Source organism: Myodes glareolus, chromosome 13 (assembly GCF_982192425.1).
Source record: "Myodes glareolus chromosome 13, mMyoGla1.1, whole genome shotgun sequence".
Taxonomy (NCBI): domain Eukaryota; kingdom Metazoa; phylum Chordata; class Mammalia; order Rodentia; family Cricetidae; genus Myodes; species Myodes glareolus.
Window position 1 is genome coordinate 31,372,781 of NC_142038.1, and position 21,303 is coordinate 31,394,083.

Consider the following 21,303-nt stretch of genomic DNA (forward strand, 5'->3'; position numbering starts at 1 on the left):
CACAAGTGACTGTACCCACACAGAGGCCAGGGGACAATCTGCAGGAGTAGGTTCTCCTTCCACAATGAAGGTTCTAGAGATCAAGCTCAGGTTGTAGGGGAGGGCAGCAAATGACATCTCACCTGCCGCTGTTTGTTCAGGCCACTCTCAAACTAACTCTCCTGTGCTAGGATTACAGATGAGCTACCACGCCCAGTCTCATTTCCTTCAAAAAGAAACTTTAGATGTAGTTACCTCTTCGTACATATTTTTACGAAACTCCAAGTCCTCGGTGAGGCTCTGACAACGATTCTCCAAATCCACTTTCAGTAAAGTTTCATCTGCTAACTGCTTTTTGGCAGCGGACAAGGATGCTTCCAGCTGTGGTAAGGAAAAAGAGTGATAAAGACTACGGCAATCTGGTGCTGACTTCAGAGAAGAAACGGCAAGCATTGGTGCTCGTAAGTATTTGCTAACATGGTCATCTCATCCTAACTTCAGTCATTTGCTGGTTCTACCGCAGGACGTCACCTCAGATCACCTATCAGACTGAAGTCCTCAGCAGAGAGGCCGAGGACAATCCTTCTCACACCAATGTTCCAATACAATAATGAAACAAGCTTTGAACGCGAAGAGGATGGGTGTACCCAAGAGAACAGCAAGATATGCAGAACCAGACCAGAAGTGATGAGAAGCTACCATGGTAGCTACCCAAACTGTTCTTAAACAAGGGTTCATTTAAAAAAAATAAATCTGCAGACCATGCTTAAGACTGCCAACCACTCAGGCAAAGAAACACTGGTCAGAGGCAGGACCTTACCTGGGCAATCTGATCCTTCAGATCCTCCAGATCCCCTTCTAAACTCTTTTTGTCTCCAAGGGCAGTAGCCAGAGCTGCGTCCTTAGAGTTCAGGGCCGCCTCATACTCTCGAAGCTTGATTTGGGCTCCATTAAGATCGGATTCCTTCTTAGCATAACTGTAACAGCAGAAAAGCACAGACAACATCACAGCCCCGCCTTGGAACCTTCTCCTTGCCTGCCTAAGGAAGAAATCAAGGCAATTTAAACACTGGCCACCTGAATCTACTGAAGCCACAGAAGCTTACCCAGAAGCATGAGATCAAAGAGTTCTGGGTGGACAACATTTTTCCCATGTTAACCAATGACTGTGGGATGAAGAAACCCTAAGACCCAGGCTCTGGGGACTAAAGAGATGGCTCAGAGTTAAGAGCACTTGTCAAAACACACACACCCACACACACAGGCGGTGGTGTACACCTGGATCTCTGTGAATTTGAGACGAGCTTAGTCTACAGAGTAAGTTCCAGGACAGCCAGGGCTGTAACACAGAGAAACCTTGTCTCTAAAAACAAAAGCAAAACAAAACAAAAAAAGAGTATTTGCTGGTCTTACTGCAGACACACGTTCAGGTTCCAGCACTCACATGATTATCTGTTATCTGTTAAGTTCAGCTCCATGAGCTCAGACACCCTCTCCCAGCTTCCACCTGCTCTAGGCACAAATGCAGCACAGACATCATGACAGCAAACACTCATTCACATAAAATCTGATAGTAACAACTGCTTGTTGATGCCAAAAGACTTGCAAGCATCCTCTATTTCTAATAAGGTGATCTGAAATTTCCCTAATTACATGGAGTTCTAGGTTGAAAAGCAATGTTCTTTTATATAAATATTTCACGGGGGTGGGGGAGTCACGCTGTAAAGTCCCGACTGACCTGGGACTCTCCATGTGGATCAGGTTGGTGTCAAGATCAGAGATCAGCTTTGCTCTGCCTCTGAGTACTAGGAGAGGAAAAGGTATGTGCCACCGAGCCCAGGGAATAATTATGTGAACAATTACATTTTAAAAGACATAATGTTTGCCATTAAATAAATATTTACCATTAATTACACAGGAAAGCCTTCACTATATCAAGATTCCGAATATTTGCTCTTAATTAAAACTGGAGTATTGCAAATATTAAAATAAAACAAAAAATAAATTGACTCAATGGTAAGAAAGCATAATTCAAGGAGAATTATTGGGGTATGACAAATATAGTCCCAAAAGAATCTCTCTCTCTCTCTTTTTTTTTTTTTTGCTAAGTCCTGTATGCTTTAAGGCCACGAGATGGCAGACTTTAGCTGAAACTAGTCTAGAAGGGGCAAAGCTACCGGTTGAAATTTGAATTAAAACAAAACAAACAACAATCTTCTGTTTGGGCTAGAGAGACGTTAAGCTCACTTGCTGTGCTCTATCAGGAGCTACACCCTCAGGCACCTGCATTCAAGGGCACACAGACAGTCACACACCTCTTTTCTAAAAAGGATCCAACCTTGGTGAATTACAGTCAAACGAACTCATTCAAGCCCTGGGTCCCCATAGGAATCCCTATGTAGAAGCCTGTGGAAAAAGCCACAATTTTATCCTATCATAAAATAGCCAGCACTGAATATGTATCATGCTGGCTAGGATATAAGGAAAAATCACTCATTTGAGACAAGTTTCGGGTAGACTGTTATCAGTCCGGGACTCACAACACAGCCAAGGACAACCCTGCCTACACCTCCAAGAGCTAAGATTACAGAAATAGTCACTACCAGTTTACTGTGTGCTAGGAACAGAACCCAAGCTTTCATATATATTAGGCAAGCACTCTGCCAACCAAGTTATATCCCCCCTTTAAAAAAACCACATATTTTTAGAAGTTGGAGATTTTTCAGGAGTCAGGAGCACTTGTTCTTCTTGCAGAGAACCCAGATTCTATTCCCAGCACCTCCATGTGCCCAGAGTGACTCCCTAACTATGTAACTCCAGTTTCTCGGAATCTGGCCCCTCTTCTGACCTCTGGGGGCACCAGGCATCCATGTGGTGAACTGACATACATGCAGGCAAAACACTCGTACACATAAAATTCAAAAGTATCAGTGTGAAGTGATGACCCTCTGGTTACAGGGACCACACTTACTGAGGCCAATTCAATCAAGACCTGCCCTACAAGCTACCATGGCCTTCTCTGAAGTAAGAAAACAGGTATTGTATCGGACCTCAAGGAGGGCTCCTGCATCAGTCACTTACACACAGGTACATGGAGTTAGAAACAGAGAGGGCTCAGTCAAGTTCCTGAACTTGGAGACCTAGTCATTTAAACTAGCAAACATTACTGAGGGTTTAGTATAGGCTACCTAAACCAGCAAGTTAGGCAAGTTAGGTAGAGTGGATTTTTCTTATGAATGTAGCTGTCTGGTGCTTTAGTGAAAGATGAGATGGACTTGTGGGTGTGTCTTCTGTGGAAGCTGGTGGCAGACACTCCCTGCTGCTGCTCTTATGTCCCAAGTGATGTTTTTCTGTTGGCTTAGCGGGTGCACACAAATCTACTGATATTTTGATTATCATCTATGGCACCCACGGCTCTGCAGTCAGTAGGCTGCTAGCCATTCAGGCCATGGCCTGGTGGGGAACCTGCAGCCCTGGCTCTCCAACAGCCGCGACATGTAGATTTAAATTAAGTCTCTATCATTCGGCCAGGCAATGGTGGCGCACGCCTTTAATCCCAGCACTCGGGAGGCAGATCTCTGTGAGTTCAAGGCCAGCCTGGTCTACAAGAGCTAGTTCCAGGACAGACTCCAAAGCTACAGAGAAACCCTGTCTCGAAAAACAAACCCCCCCCCCAAAAAAATCTCTATCATTCTACTTATCAATAAGATACAGGAATCAAAGGCTGGGGTGAAAACCTTCTAACCCAGAGGTTGAGTAGCAACTAGCTGACCTTACTTTATGGCCAGAGCCACTCTTTTCCCTGTCTCAGAACCAAAAAGGAAGTGCCAAACTCAAGTCCCCGCCCTTTCTTTCCTGGGTGTCTTCTCTATCCAAATTGCTGGCTTCTCTATGGCCAATCCCAGTCGGCTAGTCACTGGCTCCACCCACTCCCAATTCAAGGTGTAACTCTATTGGCAAGTCTCGCGAGTCTCAGGGTGTGATCAAAATATCCCACAGCACCCAAGCACCTTCCACCCCAAACAAATGCTCTTGTGTTCAAGCGCCATCGCTCTCCTCTCCTCCAGCAGTCCAACATCAACAGGGAAATGCAGGTGCCTCCAGCCACTCCCCCCACGAAGGGAGGAGAGCCCACTGGACCTCTGGACATGAGGCACACTGATGTAACACTGAGACACAGACTCAGTACTGTGAGAAACTTAGCTCCCTCGGGAGACTGCTCAAAGAAGGGCAGGGAATCTGTAGAAGACATTTCCGAACGTATACAGAAAACCCGTAGATAACGACGGTCTTGTTAAATGTTAAATGAATCTGAGGCCATGGAGAATTCACCTGTCATACACAAAGCCCAGAGTGCAATTATAGTACCAAAATAACACCTTCCCAAGTCTTACCCTCTACATAAAATGTCTTTTAAGGAAAAAAAGGCAATATTTCTACATCTCTGATATTCACTTTCCTAATTGTCCTCCCTCTGAACCTGTCAATGCCGATGAATCATAAAAACATTCTCAAGATTACACCCATCTCCAGATGAGGGCCATCAATCAGGAAGTTTTCTGTCAACTGAGCGGCCAATGCCAAGGGCACGTAGAGGCCATTCAGTGAGTTAACAATCTGACATCCTCTCCCCACAGGTTTCTAACTGCTTTCTTAGTTTTCATTCACTAAACATGGCACGGAGAGTCCAGCTGCATCAGCACACAGGCCAGCAGAAGCTGCAGACTGGCATCCTGAAACACCGGTATCACTGAGTGTTTGTGTGACACCTGACGTTGTCAGGTCAGCTTAGACAGGAATCCAAAGTTACTAGACAGTAGCAATGACGGCGCTGCAATACATCCTCCTGACTGCTCCTTGACTGCAGATCTGTTCAGTGCTACTGACCAGCCTAAGTCAATCATTTCTACCTCCAGAGAGACCAGAGTTTTCAATTAAATTCAACACGTGAATCTAATGCCACAAATATGCACACCACTGAAAACAAGTCATAAAACATTCCTTCGGACACTTCACACAGGAACCAAAGCAACTGCATCCGAGAGCTAAGCAGTTTTATACACTGTAGTTAGTACTCTATCCTGATGAAGAATTTCCATCCAAAGTTAGCTTTCCTTTCAAGTGAACTTCAATTTCACCAGGAACAGAAAGCAATTAACTAACCTCATCATTAAAGAAACAATCAGCTGGCAATTGTTCATTCACTTTAAAATGTGAGAGCCCAAGGTAGCTGCACTTTCCCAACAGAGCTAGCGCGCAGCTGGGGACACGCCCCAATCTCCAGGGACTAAACTGAAACTCCCCCTAACTGCTCACACCAACACGACCATGTGCAACAACTCATCACTAACATGACCACGTCACCAACACAACCTCGTGCTTCCTTGTTCTGTGCTCACACGTGGCTCCTCAGCACCGCCACTGATGGAGGGGAGCCGATGGCTGCCTCTACACACTGCTACCTCTGAATGTGCGGGTATTTAGAGTGTTTTAAGGAGTTGTTTTTATTTATCCTTGACTTGTTTTCAGATCATCATATAAACCCAGGCTTCAGCATCAGATACATTGGGCTCTGGAACTGTGTGTTTCCAGGAGCATCACCACCTGTCTGTGTCCTACATTTCCCCAAGAATACTCTACACCAGTCTTTCCAACTAAAACAGTTACAGCACTATTGGAAACAATGCTCAATGGAGCTGGGCACACATCTTTAATCCTAGCATTCGGGAGTCAGAACCAGCCTAGTCTATACAGCAAATGAATTAATTCCAGGCCAGCCAGGATACAGGCACACATGCGTGCACGCACACACACACACGCACGCACACACACACGCACACCTCAATAGATGTTCAGAAAATTATTCAAGACCTATATTGTTAACAATGGCCACTTAAAAATGAACTAGTAAGTCGATCATATCAGTATTTTCTTCCTAAACCATATCAGTATTTTCTTCCTATATATAAATATATATTAATTTAATATTTTAATATATTAGTTTCTTTTTCTCCTTTCTTTCTTCCTTTCTTTCTTCCCTTCTTTCTTTCTTTTTTTTGAGACAGGATTTGTTTAGCCTTGGCTGTTTTGGAACTAGCTCTGTAAACTAGGCTGGCCTCAAACTCAGAGATCTGGCTGCCTCTGCCTCCCCAAGTGCTGGGATCAAAGGCATTTTTGACATTTCATAGTACGAGTATAGTCAGGCTAGCCTTTAACACTATATATAGGAAAAGGCCTGGCACTGAACTCCTGATCCTCCTACCTCCACCTCTAAGTGCTGGGATCACAGGTATGCTTAGCCGTGTACCATAAACATTTGAAAAAAATTAAGATAGACTAATTAAAAGGAAAACCAAGGTTTTGTATGACGCAAACAAACAAAAATCATCAGGCCAAATTCTAGGAACAAATACTCAAACCATAACAAGCAAGGTGTAGTGAGTGGCACTCATCTATAACCCCAGCCCTCGGAACACTAAGGGTGGAATATCCAGAGTTCAAACCCAGCCTCAACTATACATAGTGAATTCCTTTGTGCCCCCACTTAAATGAACCTAATTAGAAGCTCATTAGAATAGCTTTAGTTAGGTGTCAGGAAATGATTGCCCTTCTAGTATTACACTTGACAGAAATAAATGCTCACCTAAGTGAAATTTCTAGTTTGACCAGTCACACACTACAAAGAATGAACAATTTCTAAACCATTCAGTGTAGCTGTGGGTAAAGAATCTATGCACCTTTAGGCCAAGACAGAGAAAAATTTTATTTTCTCAAGTACATCTGTCCTTGTTATTTGATTTTTCACATACAAAAGGATATGTGTAAAAGTTACGTTAAGGGGCTAGTGAGTTACTTCTAATGCCAGTGCTGGGGACAGATCCTTGGAGCTCACTAGTCAGCTAGCCTGGCCTACTACTCGGCAAGCCTCAAAACAGTTGAGACCAGGCAACAGCTCCTGTGTTAGGACACTGGAGGATAGCCTCTGGCTTCACATGCAAGCAAACACACGCCCTGACATTAATATTCAAGAGCCTGAGGCAGGGGAGATGGGTGGCAAGATCAAGACCAGCTATCTTATCTCCAGTGTGTGGAGGAAGGAAATTCCAGCGCAGATTTTTAACCTGCCACAGGTTAAAAAGAAGGTCATCCTACGGTGCAAAGCAAGCTCAGGACCTGCTACAGTTCCACTTGGAAACCTCGTCTCAGAGTCAACAACAAAAGAGTGAACAATGAGAAACCTAAACCACAGGCGTCTGGGTTGGCAGAATAGCCACTGTCCAGGAAAAAGGTATAACATTCATTTCTAAAGACTAAATGTACAGGAATCTTCCTAAGACTTTTACAATGCCATATGCACAAATGTGGACAGGGTCAAAAATGCTAAATGAGAAAATCACAGCGTCTTCCCTGTTCCTCGAGGCCGAAGCACAGGATGCAAGAATTGTTAACGCTAACCAGCTTAGCTTCCCCTGCTCATTCTGCTAGCCGGATGGAATTAGTTCAAAGCCTTGTTTCTGTCATTGTTATGATAATTTCACCTGCTAAGGAAGGTCCTCACAGGTGCCCTAAATCTCCTCCCATCTGTCTATCAGGGTTCTCAGCTCGATACCCCCTGCATGGAGGCTCCAGCTGTCAACACCCCTCTTGGCACTCCCAGGTGGGAGGGGGCTCTCGTCCTCTTGCCTCCAAGTATATAAGCCTATGTGTGCTGAATAAAGTTGACATTTACCCTTTGGGCAAATGATCCGGTCTCTCTGTGTGTCGTGTGTCTGTTTTCAACTCCTAGGATATTGATCTAGACTCGTGGTCCGGTACAGGAAGCGCGCCCTGTATCGGGTGTGGGGATTCGCAGAAAAGCGCAGGACATTAAAGGACTATTCTTATTCTGCCAATTCTGGGGAATAAAGGGGACACATAACTTTTCACTTGTAGCTGTAATCTAAGTCATTCTATAAAGAGTTATTATTTCTAATCATCACAAAACAAGACTTTTTCGTTGTTGTTTTGCAGGGTTTCTCTGTGTAGTCTTGGCTGTCCTGGAATTCCCTTTGTAGACCAGGCTGGTCTCAGAAATCGCCTGTCTGTGCCCCCTCCCCCATCCCCAGTGCTGGGATTAAAGGTGCACACCATCAGGCGCAACAGCACATAAAAAAGAATGTTTCAATGGCTGGAAACCAAGTCACCGAGGCCCAGCACTCTAGGATGTTCCTGTTCTAATTCCCATAGGGCTCTTCGGAACAGCTGTAGAGGGCAGCTGCACCCCAAACACTGGCCCATTCACTCACACAACAAATCATGTCAGAGCTTAGAATCCACACAGTCCAGACTTTACGAGAGAGAGAGAGAGAAGAAATTTATGTCTATAATAATCTTCATTATAATAAATCTTTATTGCCAGTCAGGCCAACAATCCTACACTCAGGAGGTTGAAGCAGGATTGCTCAAGGGCAAGGCCAACTAGAGACCATGACCAAGTTACCAAAATAAACAAATCTGCTTTCCTAAAACCAAATAGTTCTATTTCCTAATAGGCTCAAGTTCCATGATAACATGAGCTTACTCCAATGTTACTGATCATTTTCAATACTGTGTGAAGGGGGAAAGGACATGAGCCACAATATTTCTCATGAGGAAACCTAATGAACTTCCCTGCAATTTAAGTATACTACGCAAAGTACCCAACAATCCTGTAAGCACAATTCCCATCAGCAAGGGTCTCCTCTGGCACAGGCAAAGAGTACAATGCCTTATGCACGCTCAGAGCTGCTAGGGTCACTAATGGTAGAATAAACTGCCCATTGACAAATGCGCAGAATCCAGTAAGAAGCAAGGCAATTCAAACAAATCAAAATTAGGAAAAGAATAAATGAGACTGGAACTGGACTATAGAACATTTCTCTCCTCAGGATCAGTTAAGAGATTGGTCCCTACACAAATAACCAAAGCCAGGAACTTCCTTCTTCTAAAGTAGTATGTGATATAATTTGTGATGTATATCACATGTGATTATGTGATTATGATAATATAAATATATTATATATAATCTACAAATATCCTCTTCCGTACTTTAAATCATTCTAGATTACCTATAACACTTAAGAAAATATGAATGCCATGAAAAAGTTTTACTAAGGTAGTTTAATCTGTGGATTGTGACCCCTTTGGGGTCACCTAAGACCATCAGAAAACACAGATATTTACATTACAATTCATAACAGCAGCAAGATTACAGCTTCATATGAAGCAGAAAGAAAATAACTTTATGGTTGGGTTCACCACAACAGAAGGAACTATATTAAAGGTCCGTAGCATTAGGAATGCTGAGAACCACTGCTCTACTATATTTGGTGAATAAGGGCAAGAGTCCTTACATGTTTAGTATGGATACAAGTTTTACTTCCAGTTGAATATCAGTGTAGAGAGCTAACTATGTACTAATTATATAAAATCATTTACCTACTACTCACATGAGCAAATGCCACAGAAGCATTTCCAACAGCACAAGAAATACTTTAAAGGTGATGATCTAAGTGGTCCTACCAAATTCTAGACTGTGGAAGGTATGCTGGGAAAGCAGAATGGAACAGATCAACACCCAGTCAATAATGCAGTTCACACATGGATGTAAAGACCAGAGTGAAAAGGAAGGTAATCTTAAATTACACTCACATACATGGACAAGTACACACACATGTGCACACCCGGGATGGTCACTGTGGCTTGTTTTCTTGTTCTCAAGGTACACATCACAAGTCTGAATCAGAAGTCAGGGGAAGAGTTCCCTGACTACATCAACGGTGAGCCCAGTGAGTGGGAGCCTGGTAAAGGAAAGGTTTCACGGCTTTCATGTTAGTAGATGTCAAGTCAGATATGCATCAATCGGATGAAACACACACTGTGGGGGAGACACAGTAGGAAGCCAGTCCACCAAGGGAAGAACCTTACTTAGGTAGAGCAACAGTCCCAATTTGCTCAAGACCATTTCATGTGTGCTTGCTGTCCTCTTCTAGAGGACTCGGGTTCAATGCCAGCACCCATACACAAGGCAGCTCACAACCATCTACAACCCAAGGGACACAACACCCTTCTTCTGGTCTCCAAAGGCACCAGGCACTTACGTAGTGACCAGACACATATGCAAACAAAACATTCACACACTAAGTAAAAAATAAAAGAGGTGCTGGAGAGATAGCTCAGCAGTTAGGAACACTGACTGTTCTTCCAGAAGACCTGGATTCAATTCCAGCAACAACATGGCAGCTTATGACTGTCTGTAACTTCAGGATTTAGCACCCTTCACACAGACAAAACACCAATTTAAAAAAAAAAACAAATAAATTTCAATAAATGAAAATTGAATGAATGAATAAATAAGTAAATAAATAAATAAATATGAAAGAAGAATCTTTCATATGAGGATTGGAAAGATGGCTCAACAGGTAGGAAGGAGTGCTTGGTGTGCAGAGCTCAGATTCCAGCACACAAACAGCTGCGCACGCCTGGGTCAGTGCCTGTGGGGGTGGGGCATACAGGGTGAGAGGTCACTGGGACTTGCTAGTCATCAGCCTGGCTCCAGGTTGAGTCAAAGAGTGTCTCAAAAGGAGTAAGAAGGAACAGCAGGATGCCTCAAGCCTTAAAACTTTCCCTTTGGTCTCTGCCAGTGCATGCACAGACAAGAGCTCCCACAGATGCCTGGGGTGTGGTGGTGGCACACGCCTTTAATTCCAGCACTTGGGGGCAGAGACAGGCGGATCTCTGTGAGTTCAAGCCCAGCCTGATCTACAGAGCGAGTTGCAGGACAGCCAGGGCTACACAGAGAGACCCTGGGAGAGGAGGTGGGGCGGAACCTACCCCGACATATCATATAAGGAATGCACACACAGACATCTCCCACATAGCACTTGCCCAGCTGCCCTGCTGTGTACAAGGCTCTGGTTCAAGCACTAACACAGCAGCAAACTTAAAGGCCTCTTCCCTTTGCTGCCAACGTTCTTGCAGGTTAAACCATGGTCTGTGCCCTCTCGTTGCCTTTGTTCCTCTACATTCCACCGATACCAGGCTTCTCCCACAACAAAAGCCATCTCTCAGGCACCAAAGACAATAGATTTTAGGCCTTAACCACTCCCCACCCCATCTTGTTTAATGACAACTCTTTTTCTCTGATATTACAGAGCATCTCCACTGAGTCTTCCCCACTCTCTACCTCACCTCCAGTACCTCAGAACTCTAAATACCAGCTGACATCTCAAGCCAAACAAGCGCCACCAACTTGTCACTACCCAGGCAGGACCCTTCCAAACAGTTTCTTCTCTAGCAATCTCTCATCCCTGGTTAACACAACTCTATGCACAGGGGTCACCCTAGACTCCTTCCTAAACCCTATGCCCACCGGAATCTCTTAGATCCACCTTCTCTCATTCCTGACAACCTCAGGTCCAAGGGCCACTTTTGTTACTCTCAAGTGTCCTATAGGAGTCCTTGTCTTTTCATTGTGCTAACACAGCCAGAGCCGTGTCACTCTTGTAAGCGGTCACTCAGAACTAAGATGCAATCCTCCCCATACACCTCTAGTTATATGAATTTCTGGTACTCAGGGCAACTGCATCCTAATTTTTTTCTATTGAAAAAGGAACTCTTCCTTACGACCCAATACTTAGACATCACCACCTCCCCTGACTCTTACTGAGCCTTAGGCGGCAGCTGCGGTTTCTCTAGAGCACCAGGTGTCGCACGCTTATTGCCTATACTATTGCACTTTACGGTACCACAGTACTGCAACGCTGGCTTTCGGACCCCACTCTAGACCGTACGCAACATGATAATGGGAACAGTGTCCTGCTCTGTTCCCACCACCTGCTGCAAAGACTTAGCACACGGATCTGTTCCAGTGGGTACTGAGTACAAAACAGAGCCACATTTCTGTTACGGGGATTAAAGATTTAGAGAGGCATTAATTTCTCTTAAATTATTAAGGCATCAAGTAAAATAGAACAGCAGCTTTGTACAAAGGAGAAAAGAAAGCTCACTAATTTACTTTCACTCATTTCTTAAGAAAAAATATTTTATTTGGGAATGGGGCAATGGCTTTGTGGTTAAGAGCACTGGCTGATCAGAGCTCAGGCCAGGGTTCCTACCAACACCCACAGAGCAGCTCACAGCAATGTTTACGGCTAGGTCCTGGAGATACAATGCCCTCTTCAGGCCTCCACAGACAACAGACAGGCATGCAGTGCACAGACATATGTGCAGGCAAAATACCCATACACATAAAAGTATTTTAATTTTTAAGTTCTTTAAAAGCTGTATGTGTCTGAGGATGAGCACAGAAGTGAGGGTTTCTCAGGAAGCAGAGGTGTCAGGTTCCCAGGAGCGGAGTTACAGGTGGTTGTAAGCCACCTGAAGTGGGGAGTAGAGCTGAGTCTCTGGAGGAGCAACAAGTCACTTAACCACTGAGCCAACTCTCCAGCGCCACCTTCACCTACTTACTAGCAAATGACACCCTCAGTATTTCAAATAGCATTTACATCACTGTACCCTCCTGACAAATCCCAAACTACCAGCACCGTGAAAACCACACAGCCGGTGGGTACCACACAGCCGGTAGGTGCCACACAGCCGGTAGGTACCACACAGCCGGTGGGTGCCACTGCCAAAAGCAGCACCCTGTGGGTCCTGGAAGCCAGCGGTCCTGTAAGATTTCTTGTCCAAATGTCAGTGCTCTGGGAGACTGCTTCCTGTCAGGAAACCAGCGGAGTCATACAGACCAGCACCAGTGCGATGAAATGAGACAGGGTGCAGAGCCCAGAGCAGGCTGTTCGACAGACGGAGCAGTCATCACTGCATCTCCAACCATTCATCTCTAGAACCCCAGACAAAACAACCTCAGAGCCTCATTTCCTACATCAGCAGGGTCATCACAGAGCTTACACCATGGGATCTGTGGAAAAGATTCCAGTCCAGTCTGACTGCCAGAACAAAAGGGAAGTGAGCAGCTGCCTTTTGTCCAGCGCTACATGAGACACCAGCCCTCCAGTGTGTCCTCCGCCTGCAGAACCAGCTGATTAGAGCAGACGGCTCCATCAGCAGCAAAAGTTCCCTGACTCGATCTATGGCAACAGATCTGAATGAAGTGAAAGCACCGGAAACAGGTCAGTTTTAAAAGACCGAGCAAGCGGGCTAGCTGAGGAAGCCTTATGGCCAAAGCCTAGCACAGATGACATGAATTCAACCTTGATTCCAGGGTAGGCAGGAAGTTTTTGCTGTTAGCACCATAAACATAAAATGCCAAGAATTAGAATCAACTTCCATAAACTTAGCCACTGCTCCTAGGACCAAATGTTAGTAAAACTGCCATGCTTTTACCCAGTGGCTAATACTTAACCAGCAAATTAGGCAACAAGTAACCATCAGAAACCTGACACTGTTTGCCAGAAGGCTTCCTGGGTGTTCATGGCACTCTGGCCTGAGATATTGGCTGGCTTCAGTCAGTGCAAAGTTTCTCTCTTTGGTCACAGCAAACCTTGTTGTCCTGTCATACCTTTAGAATATGCTTACTCATGGCACTGAACACATTGACTGCCATGTAAAACATGCACCCAAAAAGTGTAATAGAACATTACTAGCCTCCAAACAGATCAAAGACCTCAACATAAAGTCAGACACACTGAACCTCATAGAAGAGAAAGTGGGACGTACACTTGAACGCATTGGCACAGGGAACCACTTCCTAAATATAACCCCAGCAGCAGACACCGAAAGAAACAATTAATAAATGGATCTCCTGAAACTGAAGATTCTGTAAAGCAAAGGACACAGTCAACAAGACAAAATGTCAGTCTACAGAATGGTAAACGATCTTCACCAACCTCACATCAGACAGATATACAAAGAACTCAAATTATACAAAGAACTCAAGAAATTGGTCATCAAAAGAACAAATAATCCAATAAAAAAAAATGGAGTACAGACCTAAACAGAGAACTCTCAACAGAAGAATCTAAAATGGCTGAAAGACACTCAAGGAAATGTTCAACATCCTTAGACATCAGAGAAATGCAAATCAAAACAACTCTGAGATTCCATCTTACACCTGTAAGAATGGCCAAGATCAAAAACACTGATGACAACTTATGCTGGAAAGGTTGTGGGGAGAAGGGAGCACTTCTGCATTGCTGGTGGGAATGCAAACTGGTACAGCCCCTTTGGATGTAAGTGTGGTGATTTCTCAGAAAATTAGGAAACAACCTTCCTCAAAACCCAGTAATATCACTTTTGGGTATATCCCCAAAGGATGCTCAATCATGTCACAAGGGCATGTGCTCAACTATATTCATGGCAGCATTGTTTGTCATAGCCAGAACCTGGAAACAACCTAAATGCCCCTCGATCGAAGAATGGATAAGGAAAATGTGGCACATTAATACAATAAAGTACTACACAGCAGAAAAAAATAAGGACATCTTATAATTTTCAGGCAAATGGATCATTTTGAGTGAGGTAACCCAGACCCAGAAAGACAATTATCATATGGACTCACTCATAAGTGGGTTTTAAACATAAAGCAAAGAAAACCAGCCTATAAATCACAATCCCAGAGAACCTAGACAACAATGAGGACTCTAAGAGAGGCATACATAGATCTAAGCTACATGGGAAGTAGAAAAAGACAAGATATCCCGAGTAAATCGGGAGCATGGGGACCATGGGAGAGGGTTGAAAGGGAGGGGAGAGGAAGGGAGGGAACAGAGAAAAATGAGGAGCTCAATAAAATCAATTTTAAAAAACTTACATAAATTACTTGCCTATAACACAAACTTATTTTCTGTCACACATAATTATTCACAACTTTTCTCCATCTCTTAACATGCTTTATTGAGGTGGGGGTCGGGGGACAACTTGAGTCTGTTTTCTGGGGAGCAAACTCAGGAAGAACTAAGTGCCTTCACCTGCTGAGCTGTCACTGGCCATGGTTTGTTATCCTGGTACAAGTTCTCACTCTGCAACACAACCCATCCTTGAACTCAAGTGATCCTCCTGCCTCTCAGCCTAAGTACAAGGATCACAAGTATGTGGTTAAGAGCACTGACTGCTCTTCCAGAGGACCTGAGTTCAATTCCCAGCAACCACATGGTGGCTCACAGTCATCTGTAATGAGATCTGGTGCCCTCTTCTGGCATAGAGGCATACATGGAGGGTAAATGTTGCATACATAATAAATCAATTAAAAAAAATTTAAAAAAGCTGGGCGGTGATGGCGTTATGTCTTTAATCCCAGCACTCAGGAGGCAGAGGTTTGAGGCCAGCCTGGTCTACAAGAGCTAGTTCCAGGACAGGCTCCAAAGCTACAGAGAAACCTTGTCTCGGAAAGAAAAAAAAAATTCACATATTATTTTTAAACGAGTTCAAGACCAAAATGGACTCAAACCGACAATAAAACAATCCTTCCTTTTCATCTTCCAAATTACACTTCCTTTATTGTTCAAAGGTTTAAAGGCTGATGGGTTACTCTGCTAGTATTATCCCTCTCACTGGACACCAATAAAGACGGTATATACTGGGTATGGTGGCACAAGCCTTTAATATCAGCATTTGGAAGGCTAAGGCCAGTCAGTCTGAGGCCAGTCTCTTCTACATAGAGAGTTCCAGGTCAGTCAAGGTGACACAGTGAGGCCAGATCTCAAAAGGAAAACAGTGGGCTGGTGGGATGGCTAACATGGATGCAGGAGCTTGTTAGCAAGCCTGGCTGCCCAAAGTGGATCTTCAGAGTCCATGGAAAGGTAGATAGGGGAAACAGGGCCCACAGAATTGTCCTCTGACCCCCTTACACTAGCCCTAGGATGCACACCCACAATCCCCATCCACAAATTAAAAATAATAATCAGGATGGGTGTGATCCTGTAAACCTTTTGATCCTAGCATTTGGGAAGCAGAGGTATGTAGATCTCTTTAAGTTCAGTCAGTCAGACTATTCTACACAGTGAGTTCTGAGCCAGCCAAGGCTATATAGTGAGATCTTATCTCAAAAAACAAAACAAAATAAAGTTAATGTCATTATTGAGCTGGAGAGGAATTAAGGTAACCTCCTAGTAAAAAGAAAAAGGAGTGGGGCCTGTCTGTAATGTCAGCACCAGAGCTACACCGCCAATTCCTAAAAAGGGGCCGGGGAAGGGTTGCCCAGCAAGAGAGAACAGAGAACATGGAGTTCAGAAAGGGCTGTGGCAACATGTATGTCCCAAAGCCCGGTACCATTAAGAACTAAATTATAAGAAAAGCAAGGCTTCGAACCATAAAGACTTAAGACTGAACAGCAACCATGAGCAAATCTGACACCAGGCGGTAACAGACCTCCAGGTTTTCTAAGAGCAGGGCCGGTGAGCGCGACTAGTTCTTGTCAACTTGGCACAAACAAACAAACAAAAAAAAATATCTGGGAAGAGGAAATCTCAATAAGGGCATTTTTGTGATTTCTGATAGATGGAGGAGGACCCTGCTCACTGGGAGCATGCCACCCTGGTCAAGAAGGCAAGCAAACTGAACAAGCCACAAGGAGCAGGAGTAAGCAGGCAGTGTTTGTTCTCGATGCTTCTGCTTCACTTCCTGCCCAGACCACTCCAGGATGGACTGCAACACGTGAGGTAAAATACACCCTCTCCTCTCCCCGTCTCATCGCAGCAACAGAGAGCACACTAGGAGAGACGACAGCAACAGAAAAAAACAGTACCAAACACCACAGCCATGAATGCGAGAAGACAGGAAAACGACACCTTTGGCGCACTGAGACAAAACGTTAAGACAATCCTGCCCAATTCCCAATCAAATGAGAGTTATTCTCAGACACCCAGACAATTCACTGCCATCCTTCCTGCATAAGTTACTTAAAAGATGGTTTCCAGTTGGGCAGTGGTAGAGCACGCCTTTAATCCCAGCACTTGGGAGGCAGAGGCAGGCAGATCTCTGAGTTTGTTAGCCTGGTCTACAAAGTGAGTTCCAGGACAGCCAGAGCTAAACAGTGAAACCCTTTCTCAAAAAAAAAAAAAAAAAAGGAAAGAAAAAAAGAAAAAAAAGAAAAGATAGTCTCCAACACAGTAAAGAAACCAAAGGAAAATATATAATTCAGAAAACTGTACCATAAATTTCAACGTATCCATTCTACAAGACATATTAAAAACAGAGCTCCCAAATGTAGTGATGGACACCTTTAAAACCAGCACTTAGTAAGTAGAAGCAGGCGGATCTCTGAGTTCAAGGCCAGCCTGGTCTACAGAGCTAGTTACCTTCCAGGACAGTCAGGGCTACACAGAGAAACCCCATCTCAAGGGAAAATATATAGATACAGATATAGATATGTATGTATATACATATATTTATATACAGATGTTGTGATTAAATGTCTTCAAAACATCACAGATACGACGTTTAATCAGCAAGAAAATGAACAATTTAAGAACAAAACTACACAAGACATGACAGAGTCCAAATAAAAGGACACCACCACTGGCGTGTTGAGAGAACTGTGATGTTAGAAATGCACCTGGTCCTGACATTTGAAGTCTATGTACTGTGACACAAATCTAAAAGAACATATACCCAAGACATCTTGAAAGATCATTTTCAATTGTCATCTTTTAGACAGGCATGACTTGACTTTACTATTTCTCTGCTGCTCAACTTTATTCTCCTTTCATTGGTTATCACCTAAATTATACCATATGTTCTAAAATACATACAAAATCCTATGCTGTTTTTATTTTTTAATTCCGCTGAAGCCAACATGTGACTGGTCCATAACATTTACAACTACAGTCCACCAGGGGGCAGTATTACTACTGTGTAGCAAGCCTCCAATGGTATCCTCTGGAAAGATGGATTATTAGAGCCCCAGCATCAAAATGCCTCAGACCACACAGGACAATTTGTTTATTTGCTGTGTGGTCTCTCCCACTGCATCCTAAAATTAGGACATTAGGTATTTTTTTATTTTTTTAATCTGTGACCTCAATACACAGAACAGTAATTGGCACGTACCACATGTTTAACCTATAACATTTTAATATCTCTGAAATGGAGAATGGGTCCAAGACATGGGCTGGCCCTGATTTTGTTTTTCTTTCTAGTGATGCACTAATAAAAGCCAAGTTTTTTGTTGTTGTTTTCTTTGCAATGTACACTGGTGCTTTGCCTGCGTGTATGTCTGTGTGAGGGTATGGGATTTCCCAGGAACTGGACTTACAGACAGCTGTGAGCTGCCATGTGGGTGCTGGGAACCCAGGTCCTCTGGAAGAGTAGTCAGTGCTCTTAACCATCGCTCCAGCCCCACAGTCGCCAAGTTTTACAAGCATTGGCATCTAAACTTTGAGGAAATGCAGTAAGAAAATATAGGAAAAAGGTGAGAAGCACCTTTAATCCCAGCACTAAGGCAGAGGTAGGCTAGCCAGGGCTATACAGTTGAGGTCCTGTCTTTTTTTTAAAAAAAAGAGGAAGATAAAGAGAAAACAGTATCAGTGAATGAATGATTATTTCAAAAGATGACCCCAAGTGTTGATAAATCCAAGTCACAGAAATGAAAGGTTATGGCTGCAAGGCCAGACACTGGACCTTAGCTCCAACACTGAAGAAGGGCAAGGTGGGACAACTGCTTAAGTCCCAGAGTTGAAGACCAGTTTCAGCAACTGAAAACCCATCTCAAAAAAGAGGGAGGGGGGAAAAGGGAGGGACAAAAGAGGTCTGGGCATAGTGCGCATGCCTTTAATTCCAGTTAGAAGGCAGAGGCAGGTGGATCGCTGTGATCTGATGACCAGGCTGGTCTGCAGAGAGCTCCAGGCCATCCAGGGCGACACCGTGATTTTCAGTCTCAAAAAACCAATCAGGGCTGGAGAGACGGCTCAGCGGTTAGAAGCACCTAACTTCTAGGAAGCGTGGATGCCCTTCGGGTGGACTCAGGTTCCATTCCCGGCACCCACGTGGTGTCTTATTTAAGTGAGTTACTCTAGTTCCAGGGGATCCAACACCCTCTTCTGGCCTCTACCAGGAATACACGTGGTGCAGACACACATGAGGGCAAAATACCCATACACTTAAAATAATGAGAGAGAGGCAGGAAAGACATGCTGTAATAGGTGGGCAAGCCCAAGACTTGCAGGCCAGCCTGGAGAACCAAGTAAATGTTCATTTTAAACCAGCCTATACATGGTTTTATTGTTACCACATACGCTTTTACAAGTCATTTTTAAATATCTGATAAGGTACACGCTCCCAAAGAAAAGTAACGAGTCAGGGAAATGAGAGACACGTACAGAAAGATATCCCGGGGCAAATGGTCAAAGTCTGAATCAGACACCTCCCAAACAAATCTGCTGACGGTGGTGAAAAGATCGTAAATTCTGGACTGAAATGCAGCAAATCTGCAACGTGACGCCAGCACTTGTTGCACACAACTGAGTCACATATTTTACCCATCAGAAAATCAAGGACAGGACAACAAAGATGTAACCGGGTCTGAAAACTCAGTCCCCATCAGAATTACTAGCTCTTCCTCACTCAAACACATCTTCCGTGGCACAGTGACTGCACCACAGGCCGCAGGTATGCGGGGTGTGGGTCCGCAGTACTGTCTCTAGGAAAAGCATTATTCTACAGGAGGCTGAAGCAGAGAAGAGAGCGCTACCGCTGGCAGAATGGGTAATTCGCGAGTCAGAGGCTTGACGGTCGTGGCCTACGAAAGCCCAGTTTAAGGAATCTGGGGCGCAGAGTACCCAGGACCCGGGCGCCACCAGAGGACATTCTACCGCAACGCAAACTCTCCAGCTTGGAAACCCAGCTAGCCCTAGGCCAAAGGCGTGCAGCTCAGTCCCCGCCCTTCCCGCGTCGTGAAGGCAGGCGCAGATAGCTGGCAAAATGTCACAGGGCCGAGACTGAGCGCGCCAAAGCAAGACCCACCCCCGGGAGCCGCGGATGCTCGGGGCCCGTCCCTCCCCTTCCTCCGCCCGCCTAGAACTCATTCATTCTTCTGGCGATTGGCGAGTCCACCCGGCTCAGCCGCCCTAGTCCAGCAAACCCACCAGATGCTTTGTCTCCCACCCGCCGGAAACCGGGGCGCGCATTCGAGCGCGCGCAGTGGCATCAGCTCCCCTGACCCGGGACCTGCAGATGGGGGGGGAAATATGGGGTCCGGGGTCAAGTCCCAGGCCCCGCATTTGACCCAGCCACCTATAAATAATCGCCACGACCCCACCGTCTCTACAACTCGAGTGCCCCTCCATGACACCCCCGTCCAACTCTAAATCACTAGATTCCCCCTCCTCTGCTTTTAAGACACGAGGGCCCTGCCCCCTTCGGAAACGAGGACCCCGTACCCTTCGGAAGGACAAGGCACCCGGCCTGTGCGGTCCCTCCCCCGGAGCCCGGCTCCCGATGGCGTCCCGGGAGCCTCGCGGCGTTGACGACAGAGCCCGTACTCACTTGAGCAGCAGCTGGTCGTGCTCGGCCTTGAACTTGCCCAGCTCGATCTGGAGCTTGGCGCGCTCTCGGGCCGTGTCGTCGAGGGCGCGGCGCGCGTCGGCCAGCTCGGTCTCGTAGAGAGCCTTGAGCCCGGTGAGCTCCCGGCCGCGCACCTCCTCCCGCTCGGTCACCTGCAGCTGCAGCGCGCTGTTCTCCGTCTCCAGGCTGCGCACCTTGTCGATGTACACCGCCAGGCGGTCGTTGAGCTCGCGCAGCTCCTCTTTCTCCTGCAGCCGCGACAGGCGCGTGGGGCTGAGCGGCGTGGAGGGGGCGCTGACGCGGCTGCCCGCCCGCGGCGGCACGGGGGTCGCGGTCGCCATGGCGGGGCGGCGGGATCGAAGGTACAAACCACAGGCCGGCGGCGGGGACCGAGGACAGCTGGGATGGCGGCGGCGGCTACCGCACAAAGAGCGAAGCGGGAGGGCCGCGGAGAGGGCGATCGCCGGCGAGACGCTCTTTGTAAGCGCACACGCACACTCGCCGACGCGCGCGGGAAGAGGCCGGGGCAGCCCGGAGGCCGAGAGGGTGCACGCCGCGGACGTGAGTCTCCCGCCCGCTGCACTTTGTTTCCTCTCGAGCTGCTCCGAGCGGCGGGCGGGCCTGGGAGGAGGGCGGCGGGAGGCGGGCAGGAGGCGAGGCGCGGGGGGCGGAGGTGGCACGGGCCGCGCTCCGCAACATGGCGGAGCCCCCACGTGACCGCCGCCGGCCAATAGGGAGCGGGCGGCGCGCCCCTGCGACTCGCGGAGGGGGCCCGGCCTAAAAATTCAAAATCTGACCCCCGGGCAACCGTCGGCCTCGCCCTCGGACTTGGGCGTGGCGGGGAGGGGC

The 21,303-nt window shown here is 46.1% G+C and overlaps 1 protein-coding gene across 1 annotated transcript in view; it reads right to left on the reverse strand.

Moving 5' to 3' along the window:
* Positions 1 to 21,065, reverse strand: part of Lmnb1 (lamin B1) — a 45,870-nt gene extending 24,805 nt beyond the window's left edge. Inside the window, exons 1-3 of the mRNA XM_048419186.3 lie at positions 20,437 to 21,065; positions 800 to 956; positions 235 to 360 (exon numbers count right to left, since the gene is read on the reverse strand). Of these exons, the coding sequence (XP_048275143.2) occupies positions 235 to 360; positions 800 to 956; positions 20,437 to 20,795 (642 nt within the window). The 5' untranslated portion in view covers positions 20,796 to 21,065. The remainder of the gene's footprint in view (positions 1 to 234; positions 361 to 799; positions 957 to 20,436) is intronic.
* Between the last annotated feature and the right edge of the window lie 238 nt (positions 21,066 to 21,303).